We start from the raw sequence: 19,709 nt of genomic DNA, 5'->3' as shown, positions 1-19,709 counted from the left end.
TCTTTTTGCGCCACCTTATATTTGCTGTGAAATATTGTTTAGAAACGATGACTCTGCTACTGTAATGCAGCATGTAACCCAATTCAATATTGTTTGGTGTGTCAGAACCTTTTCGTTCCTTCCGATGTCAAAATGTTGTTAAAAGACAGACTGTGTTACAGTAGCAGAGTCATTGTTTCTAAGAAACGTTCCACAGTAAACACACTTGATTCCCTTCCAACCAACCCTGCATGACGACTTAAGGTTTTAAACCACTCTATTCAGGGATGTGTGTTTCACCATGCCACCTTCAAAGACGTCGGTATGGTGCAAAATTTAAATCGTCTAATTGTTTTTGCCCAAGGTGTGACATACTCAAATTTCAACATGATACGAGTATTGGAAATTTGTCATAAGTGAGTTTTATTTTTATTTTTTGTAAGAATTTGAAAGCATGTGCTTTTCAAATTTGCAGAAATGTTTTTAAAAATTCGTAGAACGAGAACTAATCATTGCAGAGTTTTGAAGTTGGTGTTATTTTGGATGGAATGGCTAGGGCTTTACAAGAGGTAAAATGTTGACATTCCATCTCAATAGAGGTGCAATTTGAAGAAGGGAGAAAACACATAATTTACTCAAGAAATATATTTTGGCGAGATCCTATAACCCCCAAATTAATTCAAATGGAATAGAAAAATTCCAAAATGTATCACCTAAAAATGTGCTACGTCTAGTTGTAATTTGTCCCATAGTTTATTATAAAAAATAAATGTATATTATTCAATACCAAAAATAGTAGTGTTTCCTTTTATTCATAAGTAGGTTGTTGATTCAAGTAATGGCTATGTAATGTAGTTACTTGAATTTTTGTATTACAAACGACCACTATCACCTTTTTTATATATATTTTTTTAAATCTGAAAAAAATTAGGAACAAAATTTCCAGACAAATGTGCTTTTTAAAATTTTTGTCTGCTCCTGTTTGAACCCAGTTTAGTGCACAGTGACAGAAACTGATTACAACCATGTACCCACCTACAATAAAATATTAATTATCTAGCTTATTCGTAGACTATGGTACTTATCAAAAAAGTAAGTTATTTGCCAAATTGAAACATTTTGTTGCTCTTTCTGTGCTATGTACATCAGGATTAAGTATAGACTGCAAAATACTAAATAAACTCTTAAACACGAAATTTGGGGTTTATTTACCGACACGACCAGTGGCGCAGGGACGGGGGGGGGGGTACAGGGGTACATTGTACCCCCACAAATTTTTGAAAGGGGGTACTGTACCCCCTAAATCCGTAAATCGAGTTGTACCCCCTTTGGTAATTTGACAGCAGACGGAAGGTGCTACTGTTAAAATTACCAATTATTAATTCGCCCAATAAAAAAATGTAGCATTTTAAGCATTATAGTCCTTACTACAGAAATTCAAAACATTTAATTGTAAACTTATTATACTACATTGTGCTTGCTAGTAGTTAGTTCATTGACCTATGTTCTTGGAAACCTCTTTAAGGAGATGAAAATTGTTTAAAATGTGTGTGGAACGATGGAATCAGATTCACTCTCAGGCAATTACGGTGCAGACGATTGCTGCTTTGTGTAAGGGGAGGGGGGTTACACTTTTCTAAAGCAGTGGTCGCGTCGATTCGAAGATAAGATACAAATCTTCATCAGAAGAGTATATGACTAACCCCATTTTCTTTTGAATATTTATAATGGAATTTTCCGAAACGGAACACTTACACGAACGAGACGAGATACGACAGACCAACTTAGGGGGGGGGGGGGGGGTACAATGCACTCCTGTACCTCACCCATATTTTTCATAAATTTGTAAGAGGGTGTTGGGAAAACTATACTTAAACCTATATATTAAGAGATATATATATATATATATTTTTAAAAATAGAGTGCCGATTAGCCTATCTGAGAATGAGGTGAATTTGGAATAAGTTTTCATAACTTCAGAGTGGAAACCGAAAGAAAAATAAGCACAAACAAGAACGAGAAGGACCTCACCACACAGGAGACGAGATGAGGCTGTGACAATTCTCGACTCATCGCATCGCGATATCATTCCTAGGTGAAATGAAATCTTTCCTAGACATTTAAACAGGGTGCAATTTGCGATTTTATCAGAGGGGGGACCATTTTTTACCTATGTATTAGGTATACTTATAATTGGACATTAATTGCTTAAAATCTAATTGTGATATCGAATGCAACACAAACACAACGCCATTTTATGTTAAACTCTAAAGTCAAATTGTAAGAAAATTACATTAGTCAGATGAATGCACAAGATAAATGAGACTCACTGCAGGTTCTATTGTTAGATTTTGGATTGGATTTACAAGGTCTCTGGGAGTAAGATGGGAATATTTGATTGATTGATTTGGTTTATTTTACTTCGCATTTCTGCCACTTTTGGCTAATCGCGAAGATGAGGATGAGAGATGATGATATGATGAAATTGATGGACACCAGTGATGGGTTCAAGCCGTTCATTTGTGCGAGTCGACTCATGAGCGCTCGCTCACTGAGAAGAGTCGTTCAAATGAGTCGTTCAAAAGAGTCGCCAAGCTTCTTTTTCTCGAAACACATGCCTGAAGAGGGGGAAGGGGGTAGGAGGTGTCGAAGCAGATGATTGTATTTAAGTAAACGAACACAACGTACGTCCTTCAAGATTAATAAATTGTATTGCATTTTTGTGTATATGTGTGTGCGTGTAGCCGACTAGATGGCCAAGATTCTGAACTAATCGACATTTGATCTTGCCACAGAAGTTCCCGGGTTCTAGTCCCGGTCTGGTCAAGGATATTCTTTACGAGTGTCCCTTCATCTGTATCATCACGCATCATCCTCATCGTCGCGATTACTTAAAATTTGAAGAAAAGCGGCATAAAATAAGAAAAATACAAATACGATTCTGTATGTGTATGGATATACATATATGTGTAAACAGTAAATACACACACACACAAACAAAATTTATTGCACATACTTGTTTTCATTACTCTGCCTCATGAGTGAGATTTTCTATATTTGTATCTTGTTTCAGTTTACATTTCATGCTGCGGATAATGCAAATTATGCAGTACGATAGCATACACAGAAATGCTATATAATTATATCAACCTTTTATTAGTAATAACGTGCATTTACATATTCTTCCCTTTTTTCATTCGATCACTGGTTTTAATATCGCAACAAATGTGAGAAAGCGAGTCAACAAAATGCACTCCAGATCTGCGCTGCGACACATCATCGCTCGTTCACGACTCTTGAAATAGCACGAAGAGTCACAGCACAGTCCCACGACTCTTTCCCCATCATTCGTTCACGACTCTCGAGACGGCACGAAGAGTCATTAAGCACCTTAACGACTCGCTCGCCTTAGCAACTCTTCTGCTCACTCATCGTTCACGACTCTCGAGACGGCACGAAGAGTCGTGGAGCACCTTAACGACTTGCTCGCCTTAGCGACTCTTCTGCTCACTCATCGTTCGCTCGCGAGTCGCGAGCTCTCTTACACAAGGCGCGGCGGCGGCAGTCTCGCCAGCAGACTGGATCTACAGTTTAAAGTAGGATCCACCCGCTCGCTCTCCGCGGATGGCTAACAGCTGTGTTTAAGAAATATATATCGCTCTTGAACATTATCCATGTCCATCCCATATCCATAGCTTTTTGTTGTTCTACAGTCATTCAATATAAGTTTCTGCCAATATCATAATGTATGATCGAATTTCTATAAAGCGGGCCAAATTATACGTATGTATTTTTTTTTTAATGTTGCTTTCTACTAGTAAAACATCTTAACACGTAGGCTCACCGCAGATGGCCAACAGCTGTTTATATCACTCGTGAACATGACCCATGTCCATCTTACGTAGTTGTTCCTAATTCTGCAGTCATTCAATAAAAGCTTTTTTGCAGTATCATGTACGATGAGATTTATGATTAAACTTCTATATTTATTCTTTAATGCTGTTTTCATTAGTAAAATATTTACACGTTAATGTTAATGAAATATTTCACGTCATATGAAAACGATTTTGTCAGACAATGTTTAAAGTCCACTTTTATGCTCCAATAGGCTAATCGGGTCTCCCCGATGGCGTAGTGATAACGTCGCCGGTAATCAAGGGGTACCGTGTTCAATACAAAGTGGAGGTTCGGATCCTCCTTTAAACTGTAGGTCCAGTCCCGACTATCCTATCTGCACATAAAGGCTAATCGGAATATTGTAATCAAGAGGTCTGTGCCTAACACCTTCTCAAAATTTTTACAAGACTCCCCTAATATTTTTTACTAACATTTAATTTCTTGTAATTTTAGCGCTAATGGTTTGGCCGAACTTGAAACTACAGGACAAATTTGTTGGCTGTTCTTCGCTGCCCGTCATGGGCTGAGGTTGCGCGCTCTCTCTCTGCAAACAACACTCGCGAGTCGCGAGCTCGCGAGTCGACTCTTTCCTTCGTTCAAAGAGTCGCTAAGGTGTGCCACGACTCTTTGAACGAAGGAAAGAGTCGACTCGCGAGCATGCTCCTTCCCCTCTCATCGTACACGGCACGTTTCAGCCAGCTTTACGGGGAAAGGAACAGAGAGGACCCCCCCTCCCTCTCCTCTCCAGTCCCCATTTGCTGCCCGCAGAATCGACTTGCTTTCTTTCAAAAATTCCGGCCGCCAGGCGAGTATACACTTGCGCATGCGCCTTCCTCGCAAAATTCGTGGAAAGGAGAGGGAATAATGGAATAATAGTTGCTTGGCGGGCGGAGGAGTCGTGGCACACATACGACTCTTTGAACGTGTCGTTCAATTCTGGTGAACGAGTCGTTCACCGCTCACAAGAGAGAGTCGTTACTTTTGAACGACTCGTTCACGAACGACCCATCACTAATGGACACTCAAAAATAACACCCATAGGCAGGCCAGGATTCGAACCTGGGACCTCAGGCATCATAGCGCGCTATGCTAACCCCTCCGCCACGGAGTCCGGCGAGGTGGGAATGTGTTTTGGATTTTCTTTGTAGATGCGAAAATCTTTAACTGTCACGCGCACATGCTTCTGCTTACATTAAAGTTTACCTTTTCACATAAACGAGAAATTGACATGTCCTCCTAAAACACACGCATGTATCTGCATTTAATACCACTACATACGAAAATAAACCTTGGCCGGCTCTTCACATTGTCCACCAAAAATTGAAAAGAAAGAATAAACTTTTGAGCGTATGGCTTTCCTTGCTACTTCTGAGAGCTGAAAGATTTCGGTTTTGTAAATGTACCGAATGATATTACTTTCAGTACTTGAAGAGCGGCATTAGGTACAGCTAATTATATTACAAATAAATGTTTTGTCAAATTTTTCACAAATATTTCAAAGTTAGACTTCTTACGAGTTGATTGGGAACCATCTGAACTCATTTTTTGTTCTTTAATACAACGCCCTATAGAAGTCTGAGAAAATACCAAATACATGGCTTCTAAAAGGCATTGGATGTAGTACACATCTGCCATAAATTGTTTAAAGATATTTTTATGCGTAGCTATGGGACTTTTAAAATTAGAATGAACGGATCGGAAGTGGAACTCTATATAATGTAGTTTCTATATCCAGTAGGTGGGAGATGATTATTCCTGGTTGGAGTGGCTCAAGATACCCCTCACTCCTGATTTTCCGTTCCGTGAAATCCAAATAAGCCCAGAATGAGGTCCAGAGCTTAGCCTTATATGTTTCAGAATTGTTATCTGATTTTAAAATCAGTTTTTTTTTGTTTGTTTTTTTGAAAACTTAAATTCTAACAAAAACAATGTAAAATATTTATGCATATTTTGCATTAAATAACAGGACATTCGTGTGTGCCGTTCTAAAAGAGAATATTTCTCATGGCTTCACATTATACCTAGGTATCAAAGACGTTTTTGTGGGGGTCGAGGGGGTCCGGACCCCTTCCCCCCGAAAGACTTACCAAGTAGTAAAAGTAATTTATCAAAATATAATTGTTTAGCATTTGTTATACTCAATTTCCATCAATGCCGATACCATGCTTGAACAGCGCAACAATTAAAAGTTAGGGTGCGGCAGAAATATCTCCCGGATTTCATTTGTGAATAACAAAGCAACGATAGTAGTTATGCAAAACTTTATTGTACAGTTGGAAAGAACAAGGTTTACCATTTTATTGCACATTTGCAAAGAACAAAATGTTCCAATTATTTTTTTGTCAAAATTGTCACAAGTCATCATTTTGTGTGACATAGTTGGCTTTGTTTTAAAATGATATCGTCCAAATACCGATCTGCACAGTGTACGCATTTCTGAAGTCTCGCCCTGAAGTTCTGCATTACCCTCCTAGTCATGTCTGGTCGGTATTGCCGCTCTTTCCTGTCTGATACCATCTTTCAGATCATTGGCTGTCCTCGGCCTTCCTTGGTAAACTTTATAGCCTTCAGGTACTCCCACAGAAAGAAGTCGCAGGGTGCGAGCTCGGGGGAACGAGTTGGCCATGGAAGGTCACTTCGAAGTGAGATCAGACGCCCTGGAAACATTTCACGTAGCACGTTCATCGATACGCGTGCTGTGGCACCATCCTGTTGGAACCACACAGCCAATTTGCCACGTTCGTTCGATTTCGGCTGCAGGAAGTTGCGTAACATCCATACATAACGGTCAGACGTTACATTAACTGCGTGCCGTCTTCCTCAAAAAAGTAGGGGCGTTCGTGGAGTTGTCTCGGTACATATGGGAAACAAAATGGTAATACTTGTTCTTTCCAACTGTGAAATACAATTTTTCATAACATCTATCGTTGCTTTGTTATTCACGAATTAAATCCGGGAGTTATTTCTGCTGCACCATGTATACTCGATGGTTTTCTCCGCTGAACTTATTGGAAGGCAAGGAATTTGGCTCATACGGCTTTCAAGGATTCCAAAGATTTATGCACACTACTAATGATAATATCCATAAAATATTAATCAGGAACTTTACTTTTCGTTAATTGGATCTAACTCCTTTTTTGTTATTCAATAAATATTCAATTCTTTTTCTATCTGACATTAAATTCCTTTCCAGGGCATTAGTTTTTGTGCAAATCTTGGCGATCTTAACTACACGTAAGCTAGATAATGAATACTTGCTGTTATATTTCTATTCTTTTACTATATTTTACCTATTCATGTAATAATAACAATACAATATTAATTAATGTACATATTTAATTAATTAATATATTAATTTAATTAAATATAATTATCCTAATTATGATTGGATATATATATATATGGGAGGCTGAATTTTGTACCCCCCCAAATGAAAAACGTTCCTGCGCCACTGGACACGACACTTTTGAGGTCTGAACTATCTTGCGAGTTGTGCATATCATGGAAAATTGATTAATTTTGCTATAAATATTTGAGAAGCAAGAATGGACCTCTTTATACGGGAATAAACTTAAAACTCTAATAACTATAAGAATGTGCTATTAGAAGTGAAATGTTAATATTTTGTAATAAGTATAGTTTTTAAATCAAACTTAGGTTCTTATTCACCATTTTAACACCGAAATGTCATTTCATATACCGTTTTTGATCCCGAAATATGTCCAGTTTTCGTACCGAAATCTTTATCTTTAATTAACCATAAATATGTGACTCTACCTGTATTGTTTTTATTTTGTAAAAAATCAACACTGGGTGCAAAAAAACAAAGAGAGTATCACTTGCATGGTAACAACTGAATCCCATTCATGCTCTTATTTTTTTTAATGATGAAAGTGAAAATTTTCGGTGCGGATATCTAATAAATGTGAGGAAATATAGCATTGAAAGTTACAAAGTCTAAATATTTTGCTCCTTACCTGATTGCACAATGCTTTTACCTCTTGCAGCTCCCACAGAAGGTTCTGGATAGTTTGCTCTTGCGAACCAATGATCGCTTTGAGAAACCTTTCCTGTGTTGATGCTCTAACCACTTTTTGCGGCTGAGAGGCACATGTGGCTGTTTGAGGACTTAATTTGTCTTGTCCATGAAGTTCTAGAAGGTTGCCTCCCTTCAACAGTCCTAGTGCAATCTATGAAAAACACTGTCTTGACATCTATGCAAAGATGGTAAAATATCTACTACATAGTTAAAAGTTCAATTCCTAATAATGAGTCAAGTATACTAGAAAATTGTGTTTGATCAGCATTTTGTTATTTTTGAACATTTCTTTTATACACAACTATAAAAATGGCATTTCAGAAATTTAATAATTAGCAGGGAATGGATTTCTATGTAGTAAAAATGTGCTAAATATGTAAATACATATTAAGTTATTTTCACCATAATATGGAGTTAAATATGAACTTGAATTTGTAAAAATTTACATTTTTACAAGCTACATAAAATTAATTACACTTACAATGACATTAATTGTAAAACAACACAAAATGTGTTTTCATTTTCTATTTCCAAAACAATGAATAACAAAATTTTGTTGTAAGTGTTCGAATGTGAATTTCCTCCTGATGTCTCTTAAGGTGGATTTATATTTGCTAAAACTTCGGTCTGTATCGCAAGAAGTAATGGAAGTGTATTTCAAATTTGTCAGTTATTCGCAAGAAATTCACCCAACTCTTTTGGTCACACAGGGACATGTAGTTATTACACGAAAATATAGAATATGTTAAGAAATGTTCTGAAATATATAAATAATATGTAAAATATGAGCTAAAACCTAATATATTTTCAAATATGGGAAATGAGAACTGAATTTTTCAAGTCTACATGCCATGATGCACAAAGGTAATACAAAATGTAATTGATTTCAGCTTCATGCATAAATATGTATTTACATGTAAATATGTACTCTGATAATTAGGGTTGCACCGACATGAAATTTTGGCTGATATTGATAAAGTACCGAAGTAAAATTCCAAATGGTTCTTGAAAACCTGAATGGTTCATTAACCTCCTTAATAAATGTGTGTTTCAATGTGTGAAAAGTAGGGCATGGAGATTATCCATAAAAATTATAACAAAACGGCAGAATTTTGCACTAAATTTTTAGATATTTATAGATATATTGGATTGGTAAAATAATCGGTAATTTTACTGATACACTGCTTTGCCTGTATCTGCCAGTACCGATAGAGTACCGATTAATCTGTCCCATCCCTATTAATTATAATAAATAGAGCCTGGAAGTTCAGGCATTTATTTTTGTTAAAATAGGCAGGCAAAAAGGCATTTATAATGTGGTAAATAGGCACTAAAAATGAAAAAAGGCAAAATAAACCGAAAAAAGGCACATTTAGAAGTCGCTTACTTTTATCTATAATTTCTGGCAAAATGTTAAAATCTAAATTGGGAAGAGCATTTCAATTTTCTCCGTCTTGATTGCACATAACTACAAGGTGCTTTTTAAGTTCTAAACATTCATTGATAGTCGTCTGTCAGAGAGAATGTTTTTCATAATAGAAAATGATCTTTCTACTTCGACAGAAGTTATTGGAGCATACATATAACAAGCTAATGTAGCTGGACTCATTTTGGTAACAGCATTTTCACCTTTTAGAATATCACAAATTGTTTTCAATTGTTTCAAGTCCTCATTTGCACTCACTACCCGTTAGCACTTTTCCACAACAGTTTCCCTTTTCTCCTGGCACTTCCATCATCTGCTGCATAGATTCCTCGAAGATTTTCATGGATGCTATAATTGTAATTGTCTCTGGCAATGCACCACAATGTGCAAAAGTAAACTTGAATAGCACAGGAGTTTTTTTCACTTCACGAATTGAAGTTTATTTTCTGGAAGAGCATCGATCACCTCACTGATTTTTGAAGGTTGTTAGTATAATATATAGCTGCTGATATCCAGGTTCCCTATCTCGTCAAGACTGGTTGCTGATGTAAACTAAGCTCAATCGCAACTTCCTGAAATTTTCGGGTTCCAGAGGGAGATTTCAGAAATATTTTCTTTGTGTTCGAAATCAACCTGTCCACTTCAGCAGTCAATCATGCACAAGAAATGTTAACCGAAAGGCAATAAATATCCTGACTCAGCATGAAATACTTTTTTCTCACACTTTTCTCCTTCAGCAATGTTGAAACATGCATGAGTTCAATATTACTTAAATAAGGCGAAAATTATTCACATAATAAACGGAAGAAAAATAAAAGCCAACAACGTTTTTTGGGAGAAAAATAATTTATATACACATTTTTGTTAAAAAAAAATGTCAAATTTCATTGAAAAAGGCATTATAATTAAAAATAGGCAGTGGGGTCCCAAATAGGCAAAATAGGCAAAATGAAAAGGCTTCCAAAACATTCGAAACAACATAAGAAACGTATATCCGGAAAAATTTTATCAATATATACAGTAGCTAAAAAGAGGCATTTTGCCAAACTTCCGGGCTCTAATAATAAACATTTCTACAATTATTATTAATTAATGAGAGAGAAAGATGTAAAAGAAAATGCAAAGAAACTAAGAGAAGTTCTGTGTAGAAATTGAAGTGAAAATTTTCAGGCTTGATTGGGACTAGAATTTTTGTTTCATTTCTTATGTAAAATATTATTTGTTTCCAAGGGTAGGACCAGCCAGGCCCACCACCTTTAGCTTTTCGATTTTTCAAGTGTGTACATTTGTATAAAAAATTGAAAATAAATTTTTCATTTTCTAGGGGAACAAAAGCATTACATTATTCAGACTACAAAAAAGAGCTGTTAGAATTCTGGCAAATGCTCCAACAGATGCACCATGCAAATCATTATTTCAAGAATTACAGATATTGCCAGTTGCATGCATATACCTATATGAAATCCTAACAGGCATGAAAATTTGTCAAAATACACACACAGCAAATAAGGACTACCACACCTACAACACCAGGGGAAAGAATGACTTACATATGGAATTACCCAATACCACATTCTACCAAAAAGGGGTAACATGTAATGCTATACGCTTATTTAACATGCTACCAAATGCATTCAAAAACAAAGTCATTGACAGTATACAAGTTACATCTAAAAAGATTCCTAAAGGTACATTGTTTTTACACAGTGCAAGAGTACATTGACACCGTAAGTAGCAGGAATAACAACAATAATGTAACAAAGTAGAATCATTATTTTTTTTATTTTTCCTTTGCAGTTCGATTTAATTTATCTAGATGTAAGTATAGGTGACTATTTAATGCTCAATATATGTTTGTGTGTGTATATATATATGTGTGTGTGTGTGTGTACATAGTGTCATAGCAGATGAAGCGAACATTGAATATAGATAACAAATTTTTAGCCAATTTGTCTCATGAATATAACATTGAGCATGCATTTATTCTCTTTTATATACATGATATCTTGTATCTCATACTATCTATTGTATTTTATATTATATTATGCCTATAATTTTATAGATGTATTCTAAATGTACATGTACAATGTGACAATTCCAAACTTTTGTAAAGTTGAATGGATGCTAATAAATCAATCAATTGCACTGTTAACTAGTGTTTTTCCAATGTTTCTGTGTAACTTTTGTTCATAAAAGTAATGTATGTAGAGATAATATTCACATGGTGGACCTATCAGCACTCTCAAACAGAAAAAGTTGTATATGCAGAGAAGTAGCAAGGTCATGCCTGGAAGGCTTATTTGCCTCCCCAACATTAAAAATACCTAGGTATAGCTACATTAAAACAATTTGTAAATGCAATTTATTTCTTATTTATTAACAAACAAACAAACTTATTAAGAATTACTTCAATGTGCTCCTGCATAGCCAAATGTTGGCTTTGGTGCAAACAGTCATAGGTTCATTCCCTGTGGAAGCCCCCAAAATTTTGTTATTGATCCAGTATTGTGAGGACACTTTGGGAGCTACTTGAAAGGAATGTCTCGAAAGCCAGGAAACATTGAAGATGGGACTGGATCATTGTAAGATATTTCATCTTCCATTTTATCAAGTTCAGAAATAAACATTCCATTTTCACTCTCTTCATCCCACTTTAAACTGTAGGTCCGGTTCCAATTAGCCTTACTGTGCATAAAGTGGACTTAAAACACCAAATCAATCAATCACTCAGGTGGTCCTAGGCTCAGAGACCTTCCTTCCGGTTGCTATGGAGAAAGAACACAGAACAAACACATGTATCGGAGCATCAAAACACCCATGTGAAATATTATCAAACCCTTTAAATGAGTAGCCATTTTCTTTTAAACATTATTACACCATGATGGCTTATATTGAATGAGTAATTCTTCCATTTTTTCACTTCAATTAATAAGGGCATGTATTTTTTTCATTTTTTTAAAAAAAGAAAGTTGCCATGCTCATTGCAAATTACCATGAATGTACATAAGGGAATGTGGAGGTTGCACCTCGCACATTCTTGCTCTCAGACATTTGTGGAGGTGATGTGAACAGCACCATGCTCTGGCTGAAACTAAGTTTTATACAATGGATTACGTGATTTTTTTTTATTTTGCATCACATTTCTGCCCCGTTCCGGTAATTGCAATGATGAGGATGAATAACGAGTAGATGAAATTGATGCAGAGACACTTACAAAGAACACCCGTGCCTAAGATGGGACTCTGATCTTTGAGTCAGTTTCATTTCAAAAATTGTGACTGTAAACAATCGCAACAGCACAATATTAAATAGTAATTATATTTGCCAGAACAAGATAAGACAGTATCTTGTGTCATGTAGTAATAATAATACTTTACCTCTTGCCCTTTGTGATCCACTATCTTTTTATAACCTCTCTGTCCAAGTGTGTACATGAGATCACTTAAGAACCTCTGGCATGCTGTAGTGTTATTTTTTATATTTAGGATTTCCAAAAGCTTCTTTGAACCTAGAGAATGCTTGGATTCCTGAATATCTGCAGATGCCTTTTTCATGCTTGATGTAAAGATATTTTCCTCAACAAACGATTTTATCTGTAAAGTAATTATGTGCGTATTATTAGAATTATTTGGATATAGACAAAGTCTAAGAGCAAATGTGTCATTACTTTCAACTTACGCTCTTGTGAAAGTGATGCTTATTTTCCTGTGTAATTTCTGTGCTAGTTGTTCACTTAAAGTTGTTTATCTCAACATTATTCAATGTGAAAGTGCTAGAAAGGCATTTTTAGGAAAAAAGGTGGAGGAATCAACTTGTATTCTATTAATTTGCTGTGGTTAATTCCTAGGTATTTAAAAACATCTTCAGTTTGCATGTCTCCCATGCTTGTTTTGTCTATTAATTTTAGGTTTCCACATTGAAGATATCCTTTGCCACTTTTTAGTATCTTACATTTTCTTGGTCCAAATTCCATTTTTTTCTTTTTTTCTTCTTCTTCTGATAACATGTTTACAATTGCTATTAAGCCTTAACATTGTTTTGATGGGTTGTAATAGGATATCCATACATAGAAGACAGAAAATACTAATCACCTTGTGGCAGAGTGGTTAGCACATTGCACTGCAATGCCAGGAGTCCCAGGTTCAAATCCCGGACTGGGCATGGATGTTTATGAGTGTCCATCATATCATCACTCATCCCTATTTTCGCAAATTAGCCAAAAGCGGCACAAGAAGCAAAGTAAAATAAAGCAAATCAATCGATCAACACTAACCACATTCTGTCTTTTTTTTTTTTGGATCGGGTTCATAGGTATGCAAAGCCAAAGAGCGCTGAACGATTCTGTGTGAAATATGTATCTTTCAATTGGTATTTTGCATGTGTGAAATTCATGGACGTGGTGAAATGGGTTTTGACAGGGTCATAATTGCCATAAATGGTGTCTATTTTTATTATTATTATTATTTTCATTTCAGCACTGTTTTGCACAATTCCCTATATATATACTGCTGGACAAAAAAAAACCGGACACTTGCATTTTTTGTGATAACGCAATGGGTCGATAAAAGCTCTGGTACAAGGGCTAACTAAATGTTGCAGAAACTGAATTAAGTACGAATGCATAAACAAAGTCCGAGCCTATGAATGGTGCATATGGTACTACATGATCTGCCGAACATTCTGTAATATACCTGCGAGCTGTTATTGCAATTCAGATGTCAAATATTAAAGTGTCCGGTTTTCATTGTCCAGCAGTATATATATCAGATTTGTATCAAAACAGTGCTTAAATAATTTGATTGCTTCTGAAATATATCATGATGATGTGTTGCAACATGTCAGATGAATGGAGAAAAATATTATATTTATTGAGAAAATTCCAGATACAGCACAGTTGGCAATTTTACATTGAAATTGTCAACAATGAAAATGCAATGATAATAATAATAATAAGCAAAAAACATTTAAAAAATAATAAATGTAACATAATAACACAAAAGTAAATAGGAAATTAACAAAAAAATAAGTAAAAGATGGCACTTGATATTGTTTACAAACATTTCTTCTAAACAGATTTCAGTGTTGTTTCTATATTTATAAATACACTGACAACAGGCTGTCACCTTCACATGTGTATTGCCCCATGCCATCTTGAATCATTGGTTACAAAGCCAACCAAGAGAGTGCAGCACTTGAATTTGAATATTATTCTGTTAATAGTGAAGATGACAATGATAGCATAATAATGCATGCAATTTTCTTTAATGAAGGAAAATTGATATACAAGGCCATCCATAATAGGTTGGCTGAATATTGTGGTTGATTGATTTGCTTTATTTTACTTCACTTTTTGTGCCACTTTTGGCTAATTTGCAAAATGGGGATGAGTGATGATATGATGAAATTGATGAATAAACACTGACAAACATCCATACCCAGGCCGGGATTTGAACCAGGACCCCTGGGATCATAGCACGATGTGCTTACCACTCTGCCAAGTGGGTCGGCTTAAAATTTTGGACAACAGTGTGCTCTCTATTTAAGAAACAGAAACCATTTGTAATTTTTTTTAATGCCATACCTTTTGTTCAATAGCTTGAACTTTGTTTCGACTTTTCTTCAGTGGACTGCGATCTTCATCTGACTGAAGAAGTGCTTGACTTTCTATATATTTCGCCAACTGATCAATCAGAATTCTCTATTTTGAAAGAAATTACATAAATTCATATTAATCATTATGCATGCATTACAACTAAAATACATAAGTTTTTGCTATTCCAATATATCTGTTTCAATCATTGATTGAATTATTAATTCATATTCATTTTAATGTATGTCAGATTGCATAGGGATAGGACAGATTGATCTGCACTCTATAGGCATAAGTTTATTTGCTAAATTATCTACAATTAGTCTGCAATTCAATGTAAAATTCTACCAAAATCTTTTTATTTTATGAATATAAAGGTCTTGTAAAGTAAATTCCTATATGCATTAATTAAGGAGGTGAATAAACCAATCAAGTTCTTCATGAAATGTTTACAGGTTTTTCAATAACCTGGAAATCCTGGAAAAGTCTTGGAAATGGACGTATGAGTGAAAATGTCAGGAAATTTTGAAAATGCATCTAAAACCTGGAAAAGTCTGGGAAAATCAAGTTTTCTTTGTTCACTTATTTTGATCAATGTTGAATAAACTTTATTCTCTTGAGTAGCAAGTGCAGTTTGACACTTAACATGTGGTTATCATTATTATTAATTTCTATCATTTTTACACTTCTAAAATCCTTAAAAGTGACACACACAAATTAAACAGTGTGTGTACACAGATAAAATCTCCGGCATATATCAACCAGCAGGCAGCATTTGAAGCTTTGCCCTTCAACCTTAGATTCTTCCAAGACTTTGTACGGTTTATCAATCAGGAAATTCACTTTAGTTTGGAATAAGACATTTTCTACTATGATTTACTGTACTGAAACACAAAATACAATAAAACTGAAACTTTGCTTTCAAGGTGCATTCATTTACCTATCTAAATCCCAGAGGGATAAATGGTAGATAAAGTTTCTAATATAAAGGAGAAATGTATTTCTTCATTTCTCAGCCATATCTTATAATTAGGGGTATATATTTTTGGTAAATATAAAAGCAAAATTTCGGTACAAAAAGAATCAATTTCAGATTCAAAAAGCAGTAAACAAAATAAAATTTTGGTGTTTATAACGGTGAAAAATCTGATCAAAAGCAGTATAAAAAGTGATATTTTAGTTTTAATATTGTGAATATAACATATCCATTCTAATAGCACATTTATGTAGTTATCAGAGTATTAACTTTATTCTCAAATATTTACAGTAGATTTAATCAATTTTCCGTGAATTGTATAACTCTCAGGATAATTCAAACTTCATAATGTGTTGCATCGATAAATAAACTCTTAAATTTCGTGTTTAACAGTCTATTTTGCATCATTTCGTGACAAACAGGGTAGAAAAATGCACCTCACACCTTTCAGAAACATGAAAAATTAACATTACTGGATGCTATTTCACATTTCGTGTTTTCGTCAAAAACGAAATATGCATGCCTCTACATATAATAAAATATACTCCAAATTTAACCAACAAAATATAAAAAATTGCTTACTTTGTCTGAATTAGCTTGCTGCAATTCCATTAATTTCACTCGTAGCAGTTTCAACTCATTCTCTCGCTGGATTACTTCATTAATAGCTCGGCGACAGCATTGCCGCAGTTGTGTGCTTACCACGCGTGACCCTGTGTTCTGTGATGCTGAGAAGTATGGTTTAGATACTGACAAGTTGGCATTGATCGAATTGTCGCTAGTTGAGTGCCTAAGTTTGTAAGGTGCTATAAGTGCCTCAATACTAGACTTGCCTGGATTCTGTAATGAACCATTGCCCACTTCAGGGTTTGTATTGCTTGTCAGTGGTCGTCTTCCAGTTCTTGAATATCGAAGAACCTATTAATGTAAAGGATTTTTTTGTGTGTACAAATGGAACTATGAGGTGGTATAAGGAATGATCAAATGGACCCGCTTGAGCTGAATTACACATGAATTCATGGAAGTATAGAAACAAGATAATAGAAGGGACTCTGCTTTAGGGAGATTTCATGCCAAAATGAGAAGAAGCGTACATTGCTTGAAGATCGACCAATTGAATGCAGGCTTGTGCAGTACAACATGCTGCTATTGAGTATGAGTTTTTGTTTTTAAGTCCACTTTTATGCACAGATATGCTAATTTTGTCTGGGCCTACATTTTTAAGTGGAATCCGAACCACTATGTACCTCCACTGAGCATCAAACCCAAGTCCCCTTGATTACAAGGTGACAACATTACCACTATGACATCGAGGAGGCCTCTATTTTTTTTAAATATTGTGATTGATTGATTCCTTACAAAGTGGCATGTGCTGCTTGTTAATTCAGTGTGAAATCTCCCTATTGATATCAGAATGCAGTAAGATTCCAAAGATGTCTCTGTGGGTAATTGCAAGCATCCCATTTTGTGAGGTGTTGCATACCATTGATGGAAAATTACATTGGCCACTCCATGAATTGTATGCGTTCCACAGTATTCAATTCACCATCTGTCTGTCCCCCTTTAGTCATTTTTTTAAGATGTATCAGACAGAAGTAACAAACAAGTGCAAGGGGGGTTAGATTAAATGGAGGGGGCAATCACCCTTGCCCCCAAAGCCCTTTGAACGTCCTGGGCAACTTCCACTGAGTCTTATTTTATCTTTCTTATATGTTGATAAATAATTTGCACAGTTGGAACAAAATGCAACAAACATTGACACTTTAAGATACATACAAGGGCAGATTAATGGAGAAAGAAGGGTGACAACCCCACGAGGGTACTGAAGGGATACTGGTGGACAACAACCTCACAAGGTCCTTGTTTTATTTTTTCAGATATTGATAAATAATTTGCACAGTTGGGATGAAATACAAGCATTTTGGTATTTTAAGGCACATGACAAGGTAGTAGTTTTGGGCAGCAAGGAGTTTCTTGCATCTTATTGCCAATTATAAATAGTATTAGGCAGTGGCGGCCAGCAGCAACTATGATGGGTAGTGCCAAGGTGATCAAGAAATCGAAAAAAAACAACCTCCGCAATGTCCCCCCTCCTTGAGGTTGCGCCACTGGCCAAGATGTTCATCCTCATTTGGCAATGTGGAATACAACGTGTGTTTAAGTAATAACATACTAATCCGATTCATCGTCACTCACTAACCTATCTTTATACACTACAGGACACTTCCCTAAAAATATAACAATTACAAGAGGAAAGGAAAAGCAACTCCTTTCACCTTCTCCTCCCCCATGCACACATATTCTAACTGGATGTCTAAAATATCTTTGTTATGAAAAGAAATTGTCGAAATGCCAAAGGAAACTCGCATCATCATAGGATTTTTTACTTTTATATTTTAAAAAAGTCTGGATGGCCCTCTTGGTGCATCTATCTATTATCAAAAATGTTTATTTAACATTGGAAAAATACTAGGTTCGTTTCTCCAAAAGTAGGCAGAAATTACTTCCCGTCTTACAAATCAGTCGTATTTAGCGACTTTTCTCTGAAGGTGTCAACTGTGTCAACACTGCGAAAGTTCCCTCGCCGTGCCAGGCGAAGACGGGCATGGTTTCTTATGGGCTAACCCCGCCCCCTGCCACTCGGCTCATGGTGGAAATGTTCCTCGCGGAGACTTCTTTCAACCCTCTGCACGTGTGTCAACTTGGTTAAGCCAGCTCTTGGGCAGCTCGGACTGTTGCCTCGCGAGGGTACGAAACAGCTGGTGATGCAGTGAGGAGGTTGGGATGGTCGTCACTTCAGCTTGACCAATTGCAAGATTCGAATATCCTTGTCTGTAAACTATCAATGTATTCATTTAACAATACTTGGGAGGTATGCGTTTCTTCTGAGGGTAGTGCCATGGCACAGCGGCTCTACCCCTTGAGCTGCCGCTGGTATTAGGTGGCCTACTATTATGTGTGCAGTTAGTCGGGCTTATTTTAATTTCTCAAATGTGAGTTGGAATGAAATATAGCAAAAACATTGTAACATTTTGCAACACACATAGTAAAGCTGTAGATACATGGGTATATGCTCATGCCACGGGTGCTGAAAGATGTAAGAAGGGGACAAAAAATCAGGCCACTGAAAGTAAGACGAGGGATAGGAATTATTAAGGCTGGGAGAAATATAGTTTTTTTCTTCTTATATTAGGAAGGGGCACTGTAAAGATACCCCTCCAAGAGAAAGTTGTTAATTTGTCACTGGACATTCACTTGGAAATGAATCTTCAGAAATAAATGTAACACAACAAGCTACACATGTCACGTGTCTGTCACCCATACTGGATCATTTTCTCAATGGCATGCACGTGTCAGATTTGTCTGTTGGTAGCACAGTGAGTGATTCTTTAGAGGCTGAAGGAGAGAATGCTTATTCCTTTGTGTGTAGTTTGAGATCATGTCACTTTGGTTTGAAAGTTCCCTAAGCATCTGACAGTTGTTAGGGCATCTAACTACCATGCGAGAGACCTGGGTTTGATCCCTCACAGGAGAGAACTGAGATTTTTTCTACCTGTTCAAGTGGTTCCGGCACCCACCCAGCATTGTATAAAGTGGGTAACTGGAGGAAACTCTGGGGGCTAAAGGCAGCCAGCGGCATGGTGCTGATCACATCACCCCCACCTTCGGCCATGATCAAGAGAGTGTGGGACCCTAACTCCACACCTCCTATATGCATGCCTTCATGGTGTGGTGCAAAGCACAGGGGAGCACTTTACTTTACTAAGTGTCTGAATAATTAAAACTGACATAGTGATAAATT

General features: G+C 36.2%; 1 protein-coding gene across 1 annotated transcript in view; it reads right to left on the bottom strand.

Annotated features, from left to right (window-relative positions):
- Nucleotides 1-19,709, bottom strand: part of LOC145978346 (uncharacterized) — a 53,141-nt gene that overhangs the window by 14,492 nt on the left and 18,940 nt on the right. The window contains exons 5-8 of the mRNA XM_083110940.1: nt 16,490-16,825; nt 14,923-15,039; nt 12,719-12,934; nt 7,854-8,066 (exon numbers count right to left, since the gene is read on the bottom strand). Coding sequence (XP_082967066.1) covers nt 7,854-8,066; nt 12,719-12,934; nt 14,923-15,039; nt 16,490-16,825 — 882 coding nt within the window. The remainder of the gene's footprint in view (nt 1-7,853; nt 8,067-12,718; nt 12,935-14,922; nt 15,040-16,489; nt 16,826-19,709) is intronic.

Source organism: Lepisma saccharinum, chromosome 24, assembly GCF_977018435.1.
Source record: "Lepisma saccharinum chromosome 24, izLepSacc3.1, whole genome shotgun sequence".
NCBI lineage: Eukaryota > Metazoa > Arthropoda > Insecta > Zygentoma > Lepismatidae > Lepisma > Lepisma saccharinum.
This window is presented reverse-complemented; position numbering and strand designations above follow the sequence as displayed.